We start from the raw sequence: 18,813 nt of genomic DNA on the forward strand, positions 1-18,813 counted from the left end.
TTCAAAATGTTCGGAAACCAAAGTGTGGCTTCTGACTGGCTACAGGAAGCTCCTGCAGCCAATCAGAAGTTGCGGAAGCCTTGTTGGATGTTCAGCTTCCAAAAGAACGCTCGAAAACCGGAACACTCACTTCCGAGTTTCACTCGTTCGGGAGCCAATTTGTTTGGGAGCCAAGGCATTCAACTTCCAAGGTATATCTTATTTATACCTATTGGGGCAAGGCTGGGAAACCTGTTGCCCTGCAGATGCTGCTGTACTGAAAAAGTAAAAGAAGAAAGCTATAACTGAGAAGCTAAGATGAGTGGAAAATGTTGTAAAATTGCATTTAAGAGTTTCCGCACACCTCCTGGGTGTGAAAACTCCAAAGATAATGAAGGGGTCATGACCAAAAGGATTATATAACAAATATCTGCCAGTTTTAGATAGACTGCAAGATATTCAGCTGATTTCTCAGCCGATCTCCATGCCTACTTTGAACTGCCATTTGCTGTTAAAGATCCTTTGGAGGGCAGCCTGCACCTCCCTGTTCCTCAGAGTGTAGATGAGAGGGTTGCAAAGGGGAATGATGACCGTGTAGAAAAGAGAGAGGAACTTGTCAATCTTCACAGAGTCAGGGGTCTTGGGGAGGAAGTACACAAGTGTTGCAGAGCCATAGAAGAGACAGACCACTGTTACGTGAGATGAACAGGTGGAAAAGGCCTTCTGGCGTCCTGTGGCTGATGGCATGCACAGTATAGCCCTGGTGATGTACACATAGGAAGCCAGGATGACTACAAATGGTCCCACAACAAAGACCACATCCTCAATATAGCTCGTCAACTCATTGGCATAGAGATCTGCACATGCCAGACTGAGTACGGGTGGGATGTCGCAGAAGAAGTGGTCCATCTCATTGGAACCGCAGAAAGGCAGGGAAAAGATGAGTCCAATTTGCACCAGTTGCATTGGGAGACTGAGGGCAAATGAGCCAATCACCAGCCCCACCCGGACTTTATGGCTCATGATTGTCATGTAGCGGAGAGGCAGGCAAATGGCAAGATAGCGGTCATAGGCCATGGCCGCCAGTAGGAAGCACTCGGTCCCACCCAGAAAAAGCAGGAAAAACATCTGTGAGGCACAGGCTGGAATGGAAATGGAGCGCTGCCCAGTGGCCAGACTGGCCATCATCTTGGGAAGAGTGACAGAGGTGTAACACAACTCTAGCCCCGATAAGCTTCTCAGAAAAAAGTACATTGGAGTTTGAAGGGCAGGGTCCCATGTTGTCACTGCCATGATCAGACCGTTGCCTAGTAGGATAGTCAGATAGACAGTCAAGAAGGTGAAGAAGAGGAGGGCAGGGTACTTATAGTATCCCAGCAAGACAAACTCAGTCACAGCGCTCTGGTTCCCCCAGTGTCTGGCCAGGTCAACATCCATCTACAGAAGAACAGAGGCAAGAAATGTATGCTGGGAGGCTGCCGTATCCTGAAATGAGATGAAGATCTCACTCTGTCCAGGCTGTCTGTCATGCAAACACAGACCAACACATATGCTTGCCTAGAGTATGCCACTAGCTGAATCTGACATGCCCTGGTGTCCTTCAGAGTCTCTCTTTACACTGATATGTCAAAAGCCAATATAAAATGGCTTTAGGATTGCCTGAGCCTTGCCACTTGGATGCAAACCCTATCCTAAAATATACCAACAACTTATAGCTGCTACCACTTACTGAATTAATAGAGCAGTAGGATCTTAATATTTCTGATGTTACAGAAAGACCATGGCCAAGTACTGAGACCTCACTCTGCCCAATCTGTCTTTTATTTTTGAGGTGGTAAGAATATAGGAGGTTCAACCTTCCATAAACTCCAGTGTCCGCAATTTAGTGGCCGGATGACACTTTTGGCTTCAGGATGTTTTCTAGTAGCAAGTGCTTGTATTTTAGAAAGAAGAAGAAGAAGAAAGGCACATCTACTCACACCTGTGCCCTTCTTTGCTGACAGCTCAATTTAAATGAAAGAATTATGTCAGGGATGGGATGGAAAGAAACCACTCTCACATGATTAATTACTTCAACTCACCTCAATTCCTCCCATTCAAAGGCACTTGGTTTTCTCCCATAAGAATGAACGATCCACAGGACGGTTGCATTTCTCATTGGCAAAGATGACCTCTAGATTCAATGACCTGGATCTAGCTCTAGGTGTTCTTAATTTGGGATGACTGATGATGGATTGTGGGAAGAATCCTAAAATGGGGTGACTATAATTCTAACAAGAAAGGGGATGAGTGATGCTCCATACTGAATGTTTCAGCTGGCAATGCAACACAACCAGCCCTTTAAAAAACTATCCTATTTTTTCTTTACTGAAATCAGGAATGGGAACCCTGTGGCTAGAGATGGGTAAAACTGTCAAATTTTGTTTCTCACAGTTTCATTTTCCCAATCTTAAGTTCAGTTCTTATCTATCTCATGAAAACTCATCAGCATTTTAAGGGGAATTTTCACCAAACATGCACATTTTGTATTCAATTTTGCCTGATAGACACTTCTTCAAAGCTATTAGGTGTAATGGAATACAATTTTGTATGCTGGTTTCACTAATATATGGATTATTATGTACACTATACCCCAGTATATAGATTTTTGTACATATTACTTTGGTAGAGGACCACCTTGCAAAATTTGGAAAAGTGTGAATTTTGAAGGATAACTGTTTTGGCTCATGTATTGTTTGAGAAAGTGAGAATCATGTAGGTTTGCCCATAAATACAAACTGAATTGAATTCTGTCTCCCACCTCCACCACCCACATCCCTTCCTGTGGCCCTTCAGATTTTGTTGGGCATCACATCAGCCCCAGCGAACATGTCCAATGGTCAGAAATGTTGAGAACTGGTGTCCAGCAAGATATGGAGAGCCACAGGTTCCCCATCCCTAGGTTAGATGCCACAAGACAGGACTTCTCTGATAACATACAGAGTTGGCTCACCCAGTGAAAGTGATTGACAGTAGGTTCGTAAAGATAAGAGGCAGCTCTTCTTCACTCAAAATTAACTGATCTTGCTGGCAAAGTTTTAACTGATGAAATTGAGTGACAGGCTGAAGTTGCCAGAATGCCTTGAATCCCACCCACAAAACAGTGAAAGTGTCCTAAATTCCCAAACTCCCTAGAAGTAATCATTTCACCTTACCTCCTCACAATGCAAGGGTAATTCGGATCCTGAAGAGCTGAATACTTTCAAAAGTGATCATATGTCAATGAGCAACATAAATTGTTTCAGGTAATCATTTGTCAGTGCTGTGACTGCTTCACCTTTCCTGCAAAGCTCTCCTCCGCATTTCAACATGTAACTCAACTAAAATTCAGGTCCACTATCTACTATCCTAGGCTACAGTTTCTATTTCCACATCCATTATTCTTACCAACCTGGTTTGGGTTATCTTCCCTAGAGGTCTGTTCCCTAACTAACCCAACTGAATTGGCACAGGGAAGGAAGAACATTTACCTGCTTTGCAGCTGAGGTGCCGCTGTGCTAAGCACTGGGTTAATTTCTCCTGCAAGAACCAGGGCAGGAAGCCTCTACCTGTGCCCTTGCCTAGCAACCACACTTTCCCAAGGTATATATAGAGTTGCCATTCATGTGCAGGATGGAAGAGGAAGGTGGCTGTGGGGAGTCCCATAGGAGCAAATGTGCTAATCATGCTAAACATTGGAAATACAGTTTGTGTTGAGAACATGTAGGGATGTAAAAATCCTAGGTTTTTGGTCCCATGGTCCACAGGCTCCTCTAGCAGAATCACTATTCTGCACCAACTTAGCATGAATCATAGTGTGATCATAGGGCTGGCTCTGTTGTTATGGAGAGTGGAGGTCCCACCCAGGCCTCAAATGTGATGTTAAGATATTGGAAATGTGAATATCCCCAGAGGATTCCTGGCAGAATTGTTATAAGACAGGGTCACATGTGCCCTGTACTGGTCCCAGGTATGGTGGAGGTAGGGATCAGGGAGAAATTCATTTGAATGTGCCCAGTTCACACTTCCTGAACCAATACATGTACTGCAGTACTGCTACCCTTCAAAATTCACACTTCTCTGAATTTTGCAATGCAGTTCTCTAACGCAACAAAAGATTAAAATGTGCATTTTAGGGGAGTGTGTGCATATATAGTGCATATAATCTAGTGCATATAATTGTCAGCATTTCACTCCTCTGTTGCTGGATATGTGGTGGTTACAGCCCATGTCTGTGTTTACTTTCCAGGCTTGGAAAGTGTGAGAAAGGAAGTCAGTCTTATCGCTTCCACTCTATTGTATTTTTGTCTTCTCTCTATCTCTCTGAAAAGAAAGGAGAGAGTTGCCATGATTGCTTTGTCCTGTATATATTGCTTAATAAATACTTAGAATGCACACACCAAAGCTCCACTTTGTTTCTGCTATACTCTGCTGAGTAAGCATGCACATAGTCTTCTGTTATGTGTCACTGGTGCGTGCCGGGGCTGAAGATTTATGGATGTCCCAGACTGTGCTGTGTTAGGAAGATGCCCAGAGAGGTTTGTCTCATCCCGGGGGCTGCGTTTACCCCCCAGGCCGTTTCTGACATTCATATGCATATATGGTGCATATAATGCACAAAAATGCACATTAGAGGAAATTGCTTGAAATATGTGTGAATTAGACAAAACCTCTTACAAAAATACATATATCAGAAATAAGCTGAAATATGTGTATGAATTTTCACTGGAATTTCTAAACAAAGAAATTGCCAACTGACGTTGAAATTGAAATTGATTGGAAAAAGAAGAAACTGAGAGAAACTGAAATTGACAGATTTATGCACCCATACTGTGTGTGAGCATTCTCAGCAAGCCCTTATTCTTCGCCTTTGATCTGGGACCCCACAACAGTTTTCTAAACATGTAGTAGGCCAGATAGTTGGGTTCACACACTTATATTGGGAAGGGAGTTTCCCAGTGCCCTCTACCTTTTCCAAAGCCCCGTCCCCAAATGTGCTATAGCCATATAGGGAAGTTATATCAGCATGATGTAGGGAGGAACCTCTGAACATCCTAGTGCAAATCCAAAATTAGTTTAATCAAAAAATCATTTATTCAGGGGAGCAGAGCAGAAGACAAAAGGAGCCAGGCATGTAGGTAAGTAAGAGTTCCCTGAAAATTTAGTTATACGTTCTGGTTTTCTTTTTATAAAGAACAACACCCTTTTTGGTTGTAATAATTGTTAGTCCTTCTCAGAGGAGACACAATGAAATTAATGGAAATGACTTGGGTCTACTGATCTCAAAGAGTCTACTCGTAGTAGGACTTAGTTGGATACACCCAGGGAGACTTACAGGATCCTCTAAAAGGCAATTTGAGTTTTGGGAGATAGGGATTATTTTAAAGGTTTAAGAAATGGATGAAAGTTGATTACCCTGTGCCCACCTCAAAAGCTCTTTTCCTACACAACAGTTTCGTGAGAGCAACCTTCACCTCCCTGTTCCTAAGAGTGTAGATAAGGGGATTGCAAAGGGGGATGATGACCGTGTAGAAAAGAGAGAGGAACTTGTCAACTTTCAGGGAGTCCTCTGTCTGTGGGTGCAAGTACACAAGCATCCCTGAGCCATAGAAGAGACTGACCACAATCAGGTGGGATGAGCAAGTGGAGAAGGCCTTCTGGCGTCCTGTGCCTGATGGCATGCGCAGGATGGTTTTGGTAATGTGGGCATAGGAGGTCACTATGAGGAAAAAGGGGAGCACCACCACAAGGATGTTCTCTGCATACACAGCCAACTCGTTGGCATACAGGTCGGCACATGCCAGGCGAAGTATGGGTGGGATGTCGCAGAAGAAATGGTCAATCTCATTGGGCCCACAAAAAGGCAAGGAGAAGACAAACCCAATTTGCAATAAGTGAACCACGAGGCTGATGGCAAAGGAACTGACCACCATCCCCAAACACACCTTATGGCTCATGATGGTCATGTAATGGAGAGGCTGGCAGATGGCAAGATAGCGGTCGTAGGCCATGGCCACTAGCAGGAGGCATTCTGTGACACCCAGGAAGAGCATAAAGAACATTTGTGCGGCACAGGCTATCAGTGAGATAGAGAGGTCCCCTAAGATAAGATTGGCCATCATTTTAGGAAGGGTGACTGAAGTGTAGCAGATCTCCAACCCGGAGAGGCTGCGCAAGAAGAAGTACATGGGGGTATGGAGAGCAGGGTCCAGCGTTGTCACCACCACAATAAGGCCATTGCCCAGTAATATGGCCAGGTAGATGGCCAGGAAGGCAGAAAAAAGGAGGACAGGGTGTCCTTGGTATCCCAGCAAGATGAATTCCTTCACTGTGCTTTGGTTCTTCCAGCATCTGGCCTGCTCAGCATCCATCTGCAGAGGCAAGTGAGGCATTTGTGAGTCTCAGTTCCAGTTTCTGGATCAGGATCAGGGGGACAGTGGTGGATGACAAAGGGTAAAACTGCCTGTCTCCTCCCACTAGAGATCATCTGTCCTTTGCAGTGACAATTTATTGAGGGGAGGAGAAATAATCCAACAACCAAGGGCAAAACAATCCATTTACCCAAGAGTAAATGATAAAGTCGACCAGAGGCAGACTTTGGTCATCTTTCACAACATGGTGCCCTTTGCAAGGCCAAAATCTGGTGCCCCAAAATGGATCTTCTCAATTATGGATCTTCTCAATTTTGAGCCCTCTTAGTTCTTTGCCGTTTGTGTGTGTGTGTGTGTGTGTGTGTGTGTGTGTGTGGTGGTGGTGTGGAAACTGCCAAAATCATCCTAAATCTGACGCTGTAGGTGTGATTGAACCCAATGGAGCTTACTCCTGAGTAGACATGTACGATTGCACTGAGAATGTGCGGCAGGGAGAATAGAAGAAATACTAAAAAGGGGGAGAGAAGAACAAAAACAGAGAGGATGAGTGAAACAGAAAAAGAAGATGGATATATGTGATCGAAGAAAGATTAAAAGTAGCTCATGCAATTGTTGCGGATTAGGGTTCAAGGTGATCCAGAGAAGGGTGGTCAGGTGCAAAAGAGGACAGGGCTTCTGCCCCTGCATGTTTGACACTTATTTATTAATTATTTCAAATTCTAACTCACCCTTCCTCCCCAAACAGAGCCCAGGGTAACTCACAACAATAAAAATGTTGTGTAACAGAATTCAAAGCAGCACTATAATCTATGGTCAGCTTCATAAAATTATTAGTCACAAGCCTGGATAATTTAATTTTTTTTTTTACATGTTTCCTGAATGTAGGTTAAAAGGGGGAATGTCTGAGTTCCCTGCATTCTCCCAGTGTCTGGCCAGGTCAACATCCATCTAGAGAAGAACAGAGGCAAAATATGTATGCTGGGAGGCTGCCGCATCCTGAAATGAGATGAAGATCTCATTCTGTCCAGGCTGTCTGTCATGCAAACACAGACCAACACATATGCTTGCCTAGAGTATGCCACTAGCTGAATCTGACATGCCCTGGTGTCCTTCAGAGTCTCTCTTTACACTGATGTGTCAAATGCCAATATAAAATGGCTTTAGGATTGCCTGAGCCTTGCCACTTGGATGCAAACCCTATCCTAAAATATACCAACAACTTATAGCTGCTACCACTTACTGAATTAATAGAGCAGTAGGATCTTAATATTTCTGATGTTACAGAAAGACCATGGCCAAGTACTGAGACCTCACTCTGCCCAATCTGTCTTTCCTTTTTGAGGTGGTAAGAATATAGGAGGTTCAACCTTCCATAAACTCCAGTGTCCGCAATTTAATGGCCGGGTGAAACTTCTGGCTTCAGGATGTTTTCTAGTAGCAAGTGCTTGTATTTTAGAAAGAAGAAGAAGAAGAAAGGCACATCTACTCACACCTGTGCCCTTCTTTGCTGACAGCTCAATTTAAATGAAAGAATTATGTCAGGGATGGGATGGAAAGAAACCACTCTCACATGATTAATTACTTCAACTCACCTCAATTCCTCCCATTCAAAGGCACTTGGTTTTCTCCCATAAGAATGAACGATCCACAGGACGGTTGCATTTCTCATTGGCAAAGATGACCTCTAGATTCAATGACCTGGATCTAGCTCTAGGTGTTCTTAATTTGGGATGACTGATGATGGATTGTGGGAAGAATCCTAAAATGGGGTGACTATAATTCTAACAAGAAAGGGGGTGAGTGATGCTCCATACTGAATGTTTCAGCTGGCAATGCAACACAACCAGCCCTTTAAAAAACTATCCTATTTTTTCTTTATTGAAAGCAGGAATGGGAACCCTGTGGCTAGAGATGGGTAAAACTGTCAAATTTTGTTTCTCACAGTTTCATTTTCCCAATCTTAAGTTCAGTTCTTATCTATCTCATGAAAACTCATCAGCATTTTAAGGGGAATTTTCACCAAACATGCACATTTTGTATTCAATTTTGCCTGATAGACACTTCTTCAAAGCTATTAGGTGTAATGGAATACAATTTTGTATGCTGGTTTCACTAATATATGGATTATTACGGACACTTTACCCCAGTATATAGATTTTTGTACATATTACTTTGGTAGAGGACCACCTTGCAAAATTTGGAAAAGTGTGAATTTTGAAGGATAACTGTTTTGGCTCATGTATTGTTTGAGAAAGTGAGAATCATGTAGGTTTGCCCATAAATACAAATTGAATTGAATTCTGTCTCCCACCTCCACCACCCACATCCCTTCCTGTGGCCCTTCAGATTTTGTTGGGCATCACATCAGCCCCAGCCAGCATGTCCAATGGTCAGAAATGTTGAGAACTGGTGTCCAGCAAGATATGGAGAGCCACAGGTTCCCCATCCCTAGGTTAGATGCCACAAGACAGGACTTCTCTGATAACATACAGAGTTGGCTCACCCAGTGAAAGTGATTGACAGTAGGTTCGCAAATTTAAGAGACAGCTCTTCTTCACTCAAAATTAACTGATCTTGCTGGCAAAGTTTTAACTGATGAAATTGAGTGACAGGCTGAAGTTGCCAGAATGCCTTGAATCCCACCCACAAAACAGTGAAAGTGTCCTAAATTCCCAAACTCCCTAGAAGTAATCATTTCACCTTACCTCCTCACAATGCAAGGGTAATTCGGATCCTGAAGAGCTGAATACATTCAAAAGTGATCATATGTCAATGAGCAACATAAATTGTTTCAGGTAATGATTCGTCAGTGCTGTGGCTGCTTCACCTTTCCTGCAAAGCTCTCCTCCGCATTTCAACATGTAACTCAACTAAAATTCAGGTCCACTATCTACTATCCTAGGCTACATTTTCTATTTCCACATCCATTATTCTTACCAACCTGATTTGGGTTATCTTCCCTAGAGGTCTGTTCCCTAACTAACCCAACTGAATTGGCACAGGGAAGGAAGAACATTTACCTGCTTTGCAGCTGAGGTGCCGCTGTGCTAAGCACTGGGTTAATTTCTCCTGCAAGAACCAGGGCAGGAAGCCTCTACCTGTGCCCTTGCCTAGCAACCACACTTTCCCAAGGTATATATAGAGTTGCCATTCATGTGCAGAATGGAAGAGGAAGGTGGCTGTGGGGAGTCCCATAGGAGCAAATGTGCTAATCATGCTAAACATTGGAAATACAGTTTGTGTTGAGAACATGTAGGGATGTAAAAATCCTAGGTGTTTGGTCCCATGGTCCACAGGCTCCTCTAGCAGAATCACTATTCTGCGCCAACTTAGCATGAATCATAGTGTGATCATAGGTCTGGTTCTGTTGTTATGGAGAGTGGATGTCCCACCCAGGCCTCAACCGTGATGTTAAGATATTGGAAATGTGAATATCCCCAGAGGATTCCTGGCAGAATTGTTATAAGACAGGGTCACGTGTGCCCTGTAGTGGTCCCAGGTATGGTGGAGGTAGGGATCAGGGAGAAATTCATTTGAATGTGCCCAGTTCACACTTCCTGAACCAATACATGAACTGCAGCACTGCTACCCTTCAAAATCTGCACTTCTCTGAATTTTGCAATGCAGTTCTCCATCAACAACAAAATATTAAAAAGTGCTTTTTGGGGGAGTGTGTGCATAAATACTGCATATAATCTAGTGCATATAATTGTCAGCACTTCACTCATCTGTTGCTGGATATGTGATGGTTACAGCACATGTCTGTGTTTACTTTCCAGGCTTGGAAAGTGTGAGAAAGGAAGTCAGTCTTATCGCTTCCACTCTATTGTACTTGGAGAAGAAAGGAGAGAATTGCCATGATTGCTTTGTCCTGTATATATTGCTTAATAAATACTTAGAATGCACACACCAAAGCTCCACTTTGTTTCTGCTATACTCTGCTGAGTGAGCATGCACATAGACTTCTGTTATGTGTCACTGGTGCGTGCCGGGGCTGAAGATTTATGGATGTCCCAGGCTGCGCTGCACCAGGAAGATGCCCGGAGAGGTCTGTCTCATTCCGGGGGCTGCGTTTACCCCCCGGGCCGTTTCTGACATTAATATGCATATATGGTGCATATAATGCACAAAAATGCACATTAGAGGAAATTGCTTGAAATATGTGTGAATTAGACAAAACCTCTTACAAAAATACATATATCAGAAATAAGCTGAAATATGTGTATGAATTTTCGCTGGAATTTCTAAACAAAGAAATTGCCAACTGACGTTGAAATTGAAATTGATTGGAAAAAGAAGAAACTGAGAGAAACTGAAATTGACAGATTTATGCACCCATACTGTGTGTGAGCATTCTCAGCAAGCCCTTATTCTTCGCCTTTGATCTGGGACCCCACAACAGTTTTCTAAACATGTAGTAGGCCAGATAGTTGGGTTCACACACTTATATTGGGAAGGGAGTTTCCCAGTGCCCTCTACCTTTTCCAAAGCCCCGTCCCCAAATGTGCTATAGCCATATAGGGAAGTTATATCAGCATGATGTAGGGAGGAACCTCTGAACATCCTAGAGCAAATCCAAAATTAGTTTAATCAAAAAATCATTTATTCAGGGGAGCAGAGCAAGACAAAAGAAGCCAGGCATGTAGGTAAATAAGAGCTCCCTGAAACTTTAGTTATATGTTCTGGTTTTCTTATAAAGAACAACACCCTTTTTGGTTGTAATAATTGTTAGTCCTTCTCAGAGGAGACATAATGAAATTGATGGAAATGACTTGGGTCTACTGATCTCAATGAGTCTACTCGTAGTAGGACTTAGTTGGATACACCCAGGGAGACTTACAGGATCCTCTAAAAGGCAATTTGAGTTTTGGGAGATAGGGATTATTTTAAAGGTTTAAGAAATGGATGAAAGTTGATTACCCTGTGCCCACCTCAAAAGCTCTTTTCCTACAGAACAGTTTCGTGAGAGCAACCTTCACCTCCCTGTTCCTAAGAGTGTAGATAAGGGGATTGCAAAGGGGGATGATGACCGTGTAGAAAAGAGAGAGGAACTTGTCAACTTTCAGGGAGTCCTCTGTCTGTGGGTGCAAGTACACAAGCATCCCTGAGCCATAGAAGAGACTGACCACAATCAGGTGGGACGAGCAAGTGGAGAAGGCCTTCTGGCGTCCTGTGCCTGATGGCATGCGCAGGATGGTTTTGGTAATGTGGGCATAGGAGCCCACTATGAGGGAAAAGGGGAGCACCACCATGAGGATGTTCTCTGCATACACAGCCAACTCGTTGGCATACAGGTCGGCACATGCCAGGCGAAATATGGGTGGGATGTCACAGAAGAAGTGGTCAATCTCATTGGGCCCACAAAAAGGCAAGGAGAAGACAAACCCAATTTGCAACAAGTGCACCACAAGGCTGATGGCAAAGGAACTGACCACCATCCCCACCCGCACCTTATGGCTCATGATGGTCATGTAATAGAGAGGCTGGCAGATGGCAAGATAGCGGTCGTAGGCCATGGCCACTAGCAGGAGGCATTCTGTGGCACCCAGGAAGAGCATAAAGAACATTTGTGCGGCACAGGCTATCAATGAGATAGAGAGGTCCCCTAAGATAAGATTGGCCATCATTTTAGGAAGGGTGACTGAAGTGTAGCAGATCTCCAACCCTGAGAGGCTGCGCAAGAAGAAGTACATGGGGGTATGGAGAGCAGGGTCCAGCGTTGTCACCACCACAATAAGGCCATTGCCCAGTAATATGGCCAGGTAGATGGCCAAGAAGGCAGAAAAAAGGAGGACAGGGTGTCCTTGGTATCCCAGCAAGATGAATTCCTTCACTGTGCTTTGGTTCTTCCAGCATCTGGCCTGCTCAGCATCCATCTGCAGAGGCAAGTGAGGCATTTGTGAGTCTCAGTTCCAGTTTCTGGATCAGGATCAGGGGGACAGTGGTGGGTGACAAAGGGTAAAACTGCCTGTCTCCTCCCACTAGAGATCATCTGTCCTTTGCAGTGACAATTTATTGAGGGGAGGAGAAATAATCCAACAACCAAGGGCAAAACAATCCATTTACCCAAGAGTAAATGGTAAAGTCGACCAGAGGCAGACTTTGGTCATCTTTCGCAACATGGTGTTCTTTGCAAGGCCAAAATCTGGTCCCCCAAAATGGATCTTCTCAATTATGGATCTTCTCAATTTTGAGCCCTCTTAGTTCTGTGCCGTGTGTGTGTGTGTGTCTGTGTGTGTGTGTGTGTGTGGTGGTGGTGGGGAAACTGCCAAAATCACCCTTAATCTGACGCTGTATGTGGGATTGAACCCAATGGAGCTTACTCCTGAGTAGACATGTACGATTGCACTGAGAATGTGCGGCAGGGAGAATAGAAGAAATACTAAAAAGGGGGAGAGAAGAACAAAAACAGAGAGGATGAGTGAAACAGAAAAAGAAGATGGATATATGTGATCGAAGAAAGATTAAAAGTAGCTCATGCAATTGTTGCGGATAAGGGTTCAAGGTGATCCAGAGAAGGGTGGTCAGGTGCAAAAGAGGACAGGGCTTCTGCCTCTGCATGTTTGACACTTATTTATTAATTATTTCAAATTCTAACTCACCCTTCCTCCCCAAAGAGAGCCCAGGGTAACTCACAACAATAAAAATGTTGTGTAACAGAATTCAAAGCAGCACTATAATCTATGGTCAGCTTCATAAAATTATTAGTCACAAGCCTGGATAATTTTTTAATTTTTTTTACATGTTTCCTGAATGTAGGTTAAAAGGGGGAATGTCTGATTTCCCTGAGTTCTTTCAGACGTCTTCTGAAAACTGTATTGTAGTGTATTCTTAGAAGACGGACTGGTTTGTTTGTTTTTAATCATGTTTAGCTGTGTGGACTCCGTAGCCTAAAATTCCCTGCTTTCTTTCCATTAATAGCAAATATTTTTGTATCTTACCTTTCATTCAAAATTCATGCACATGAAATATGCGTTGATGCAATTATGTGAATTTTAGGCTCCTAATTAATAGCCCAGGCTTGTTGTGAGAATAAAATACAATAAAAATAAAATGAGAATGTCTGCAGAGGGAACTATGTACCTTAAAGCTTGCCTCCCCCAATAAATCATGAGTTCTATGATCAGTGGAGGGGGCCCTTTGATTACTTCAAAATTTATCCCACCATACTTTGTTGGGGGGTGAGCAGCCCCTCCTCATTCTGTTGGGTGGCTTGGCAGAAAGGCAATACATAAATAAAGCAAGTAAGTAAATTAATAAAATAAAATAAACGTTGCCAACCAAGTCTTGCCCTGAAAGCAATACTGAGGATGTTTGCATTTTAGTAAAACAACAAACCTGTGAGGTAAACCCTACTTTGAGCAATAAGGACTGGTCCAAAGTCACCCAAGAAACTTTATGGATAGAAGGGAATTTCAACCCATGTCCCTTTGCTACCAACTCAACACTGTAGTCCTTATATTACACTGGCTTCATGAATCTGCTTTTCCCTCCTGCATGAACAAGGAAGTACTAGTTCTGTGGTATGAGGATTTCCATTGCTCTGCAAGCTTCTGTCAGGCAGTGTGTGGTGCGCCCACATTAAAAATCCACATTGATTTTTCATTGTATTTTATTCTAATACTGTGTTTATCGGATTACAAAGAAAAGAGATAAAACGAATAACAAAAGTACAATTAAAGATCACACAAAGCATCTAGCACAAAGCATCACAAATGCTATAAGGGGCGGGGGGGGGGGGAATTAAATGGCCCACCAAGACCCTCAGCAATTTTCAAGTGGTGCGTGGGGGGGGGGGAGAGAGTTCGGGAACCACAGAAACAGGACAAGCAAGAACAATGAGAAGTAGCTGAATTTTTTGGTGACAAGAGGCTGAAAGATAGAGAGCAAACAGACAGAGTTACTATAGTTAAGTCAGATACCCAAGCAAACATTTCTACAACTGAATGATGTCCCTCCCCTAATTTATCGTTATGGAGAAATTATTATAGAATTATGGTACTCTTAAGCTATCTTAAGTGTTACCTTCTTTGCAGCTACGTTTCTGCTGTCCACAGCTCTGGCCAGGCTGCTGTATTTCCCTTGCCGGGGTCAGAGTAGGGGACTCTTAACACCCTTTAGCTTTAGCATGGGAAGCAGTGCTCTCCCAAATGCCTATTGCTGATGTGGGGAGTGTCAGAGAGCAGTTGGCTGCTAACTAACTTTGCCACCAAAGGTCGTTCTTAGCCAACCCAAGATCAGCATCAACTGTAGCAGTGGTAGGATTCCAGTGGGAATAATATGCTCATTCCATTGGGTAAACAGCAGAGAAAGAAGTACATTTTAAATCAAGAGCATCAGAAGAGCCCCACTGGATCAGTCCTAAGTCCCATCCAGCCCAGTCCAGCAGGATTTGAAGGCAATAATGGTTTCTCCCTCCAGCAACTGGTTCACCGTGAGTAGGTAAAGATAAGGTAAAGGACCCCTGGACGATTAAGTCCAGTCAAAGGTAACTATAGGGTTGCGGTGCTCATCTCACTTTCAGGCTGAGGAAGCCAGCGTTTGTCCGCAGACAGCTTTCCGGGTCATGTGGCCAGCAGGACTAAACTGCTTCTGGTGCAACAGAACACCGAGATGGAAACAAGAGTGCATGGAAACAGCGCTTACCATCCCGCCACAGTGGTACCTATTTATCTACTTGCACTGGCATGCTTTTGAACTGCTAGATTGGCAGGAGCTGGGACAGAGCAACGGGAGCTCACCCTGTCGTAGGGATTCAAACCGCCAACCTTCTGATTGGCAAGCTCAGGAGGCTCAGTGGTTTAGACCAGGCACAGGCAAACTCGGCCCTCCAGATGTTTTGAGACTACAATTCCCATTATCCCTGACCACTGGTCCTGTTAGCTAGGGATAATGGGAGATGTAGTCCCAAAACATATGGAGGGCCGAGTTCGCCTATGCCTGGTTTAGTTCACAGCGTTACAGTGTTATATCCATATATTCAATAGCCACTTAAAATATTGCCATCCACGAGCTGATATAACTGTTTGTTAAAGCCAGATAAGCTAATAGCCCCCTCAATATCATGTGGTAGGGAGTTCCATAGATACTTTATGCAATGTGTGAAGGAGTGCTTTCTTTTGTCTGCCTTGTACCTGCTGTTTGAGACAATTTCATTCTCAAGCAATTTCATTGCTTTCCCTAACAATCCCTCACAAGCAATTTGCCATTCTCGTCTGTCACGAAACCCTGAATTGATGTTTCAATCCACCATGCCCTCTTTCTTGGTAAGTCACCACTAGTTCAGACCCCATTGCTGAATACGTAAAGTTGAATGATCTGCCTCAAATGTGCATTATTTTATACTTATTTTGCCATTTCATTGTGCATGTATTCTGTTTGCAGGGATGGTTTTGGATAGGGCTATGTACCAGATTTGACTGCAACCCAAACCGAATCAAGCCAATTTGGGGGGTTCTGGACTTCAGCCATGTTAGGCTGAGATGACCATCACCCCTGTTGGCCATGCTTCCTGAGGCTGATGGAAAATAGAGTTCAGCAGCATCAGAGGGCCACAAATTAGGTATCCCTGGTTTCCAGGATCATCAATATTCATAAGCTTGGCAACAATCACTCCCCCACTAAGAGCAGGGCCCACTCTGAACCATGTCAGGCAGGTGCAGAGCTCAGGATACCCTAAAGCCCCTTCTGCTTCCTCCCTAGGGGTGGGGAGAGACCAACAGTACCTCCTATTCACTAACAGACCACTGTAGAGTCGGCGTGGAGGAGGGCTGTGGAGAAGGAGGCAGATCTACTCTCCAAAGAGCACAGCACAGCTGTTGTTGCCATGGTGGCTGCTGTGGCAGCAGCAGGCAATGCATTCCCTGGAGGCCGGATCTGCTGCCCCTGTAGATCCGGCTGCTTGAGGCAGTCACCTTACCTTGCCTCATGGGTGGGCCGGCCCTGTGTGTGTGTTGCATTGTGCAACTGACATATGTGATTGTTCCTAGCTTTCTCTTTTATGTGTGGGTGTTCTCTAGGTTTCCAGCAGTCTATATTTTTAGCCTTCCAAAGACCTGTTAACTCTTATGAGCAATAAAGTGACCAATAACCCGCCTCCAAGTTTTACAGTTCTGAAGGCAAATTTATAATTTTTGCAATAAAAAATACACTGAATAATAAGGAAGCAGACATTACAAATTCGTATTTTTTAAATCATAGATTTCTTTATTTCAGTTTCCATTTCAGTAGCAGACAGGCAATTACAAATCTCTTTTCAGTTCACCGAGGTCAAGGCTTATTACACACCTGCATTGTTCATTTCTTAAAACCAATATAAAAAAAAACAACAAATGAAAGAAACCCTTTTTTAAATTAAATAAATATTTGTCCACGAATATATATCTAAAATTGTTCTGCTGAAAATTCACAATGCTACCTCATCTAAATCTCATAATCTGTAGTAATTTATTCAAATTAACTTGCTTACAAAAATACGAACTTTCAAAATACGAACAAAACAAAAAAATGGGTTTATCAGGATAAATTCACACTAACATGCTGATGAATTTTCACAAGGATTCCTTAATTTTTTTTTTTGGGGGGGGGGCAAATTTCTGCAGAAATTTAAGATAGGAAAAATAAGAACCTGAGAGAACTGAAATCAACAGATGTATCAACCCCAATCTATGAACTTACCATTTGTCTGTCTCTCTCTCAGCTTCTACCCCTCCAACCCAATCTTTTATAAGGGGAAAATAATACTCAATTCCTTTGTAGGGTTGTTGTAGACTAATGCATATGAAATCCTTTGAACAAGCAAGGAAATGCCAAATATTAGTATGGGTGAGATTTTGATGGTGGATTCAGTGGACGCCTGTGCCAACCTATTTCCTTCCTAATAGCTTCCTAATGGCTGCCTTCACTTCCCTGTTCCTCAGGGTGTAAATAAGAGGGTTGCAGAGGGGAATGATGACTGTGTAGAGCAGGGAAAGCAACTTGTCCACTTTCACAGAGTCGGGTGTCTTGGGCCTCAGGTATACGACCGTTGCAGAGCCATAAAAGAGAATGACCACAGTAAGGTGGGATGAGCAAGTGGAGAAGGCCTTCTGGCGTCCTGTGGCTGATGGCAAGTGCAGGATGGTTCTGGTGATGTGTATATAGGAGGCCAAAATGAGGAAAAACGGGATTATAACAAAGAGAAAGTTATTGGTATACACAGTCAACTCGCTGGCATACAGGTCAGCACATGCCAGGCTGAGTATTGGTGGTATGTCGCAGAAGAAGTGGTCAATCTCATTGGGCCCACAAAAAGGCAAGGAGAAGATGAACCCAATTTGCAACATCTGCAGAGGGAGGCTGATGGCAAAGGAGCCGACCACCATCCCCACCCGCATCTTCTGGCTCATGATGGTCATGTAGCGGAGAGGCAGGCAGATGGCAAGATAGCGGTCGTAGGCCATGGCTGCTAGCAAGAAGCACTCAGTTGCGCCAAGGAAGAGCAGGAAGAACATCTGTGAGGCACAGGCTAGTAGAGAGATGGAGAGGTTCCCTGAGATTAGATTGGCCATCATTTTAGGAAGGGTGACTGAGGTGTAGCACATCTCTAGTCCTGAGAGACTGCGCAGGAAGAAGTACATGGGGGTACGTAAGGCAGGGTCCAGTGTTGTAACCATCACAATAAGACCGTTGCCCAGTAATATTGCCATGTATATGGCCAGGAAGGCAATAAAGAGAACAGCAGGATACTCTTGGTATCCCAACAAGATGAACTCATTCACTGTGCTCTGGTTCTCCCAGTGCTTGGCCTGTCCAGCATCCATCTGTGGAGAAACAGAGGTACAGGGATGAATCATGGAACTCTAGATACTGATTTGGCAGCCACAGGATAAGATGAATGTTTATTTCCTCCAAATGTTGGTCTCAATAATAAACTAAATGTAATGAAAACTTCCTGCCTCCACCTAATATAATGCACATAATTTATACATCTTTTCTAAATCAGGCTGTTAATATTTCCTTGATTTGGGACTTAAATTAAACAGCACTTTCTGCAAATGTGCTTTTTGTCAGCATGTCATTGCTTCATTGTATATGATGCATTTTATTATTATTATTTGTGCACTAATTTGAGTTGTGTTTTTTTAAATAAAGCAATATGAACACACACACACACACACACACACACACACACACACACTGTATATGTAGCACTGTGAAGGAAAATTGCCATCCATAAAGTGTCTGACGTGCCTCTTAAGGGCCAACAATTGATGGAACACTATTCCTCATTGATTAACATGTGCATGCATGATTTTGAGCATGCCCACCTGGGTGAAACATGGCGCATCCCAAGATGGAGTTCAAAATCTGACTTGACCACTAGGACATTATATGGGAGAGATATAGCTAACCCCTAACTGGGGTGCTTGCAAATTTCTCCTTCGATTTAAGGTCACAGTAGTAA

The 18,813-nt window shown here is 43.5% G+C and overlaps 4 protein-coding genes across 4 annotated transcripts; all 4 read right to left on the bottom strand.

The window, feature by feature from the left end:
- Positions 1-450: 450 nt before the first annotated feature.
- Positions 451-3,542, bottom strand: LOC308460851 (olfactory receptor 10AG1-like; the record flags this gene model as incomplete). Its single annotated transcript, XM_080977385.1, has 2 exons — positions 3,489-3,542; positions 451-1,416 (listed from the first exon to the last, which is right to left on the bottom strand). Exon 2 carries the CDS (start codon positions 1,414-1,416, stop codon positions 451-453), a length of 966 nt encoding a protein of 321 aa, XP_080833511.1. The 5' UTR covers positions 3,489-3,542.
- A 1,866-nt stretch (positions 3,543-5,408) lies between these two features.
- Positions 5,409-6,368, bottom strand: LOC308460852 (olfactory receptor 10AG1-like; the record flags this gene model as incomplete). Its single annotated transcript, XM_080977386.1, has 1 exon — positions 5,409-6,368. The coding sequence occupies one exon, from the start codon at positions 6,366-6,368 to the stop codon at positions 5,409-5,411; it is 960 nt and encodes a 319-aa protein (XP_080833512.1).
- A 4,916-nt stretch (positions 6,369-11,284) lies between these two features.
- On the bottom strand, positions 11,285-12,244 carry LOC308460853 (olfactory receptor 10AG1-like; the record flags this gene model as incomplete). The annotated part of the gene is made up of 1 exon (XM_080977387.1): positions 11,285-12,244. One exon carries the CDS (start codon positions 12,242-12,244, stop codon positions 11,285-11,287), a length of 960 nt encoding a protein of 319 aa, XP_080833513.1.
- A 4,989-nt stretch (positions 12,245-17,233) lies between these two features.
- On the bottom strand, positions 17,234-18,169 carry LOC308460703 (olfactory receptor 10A7-like; the record flags this gene model as incomplete). The annotated part of the gene is made up of 1 exon (XM_080977204.1): positions 17,234-18,169. One exon carries the CDS (start codon positions 18,167-18,169, stop codon positions 17,234-17,236), a length of 936 nt encoding a protein of 311 aa, XP_080833330.1.
- Positions 18,170-18,813: the final 644 nt, after the last annotated feature.

This window comes from Podarcis pityusensis (assembly GCF_964106645.2).
Source record: "Podarcis pityusensis genome assembly, chromosome: 13".
NCBI classification, from domain to species: domain Eukaryota; kingdom Metazoa; phylum Chordata; class Lepidosauria; order Squamata; family Lacertidae; genus Podarcis; species Podarcis pityusensis.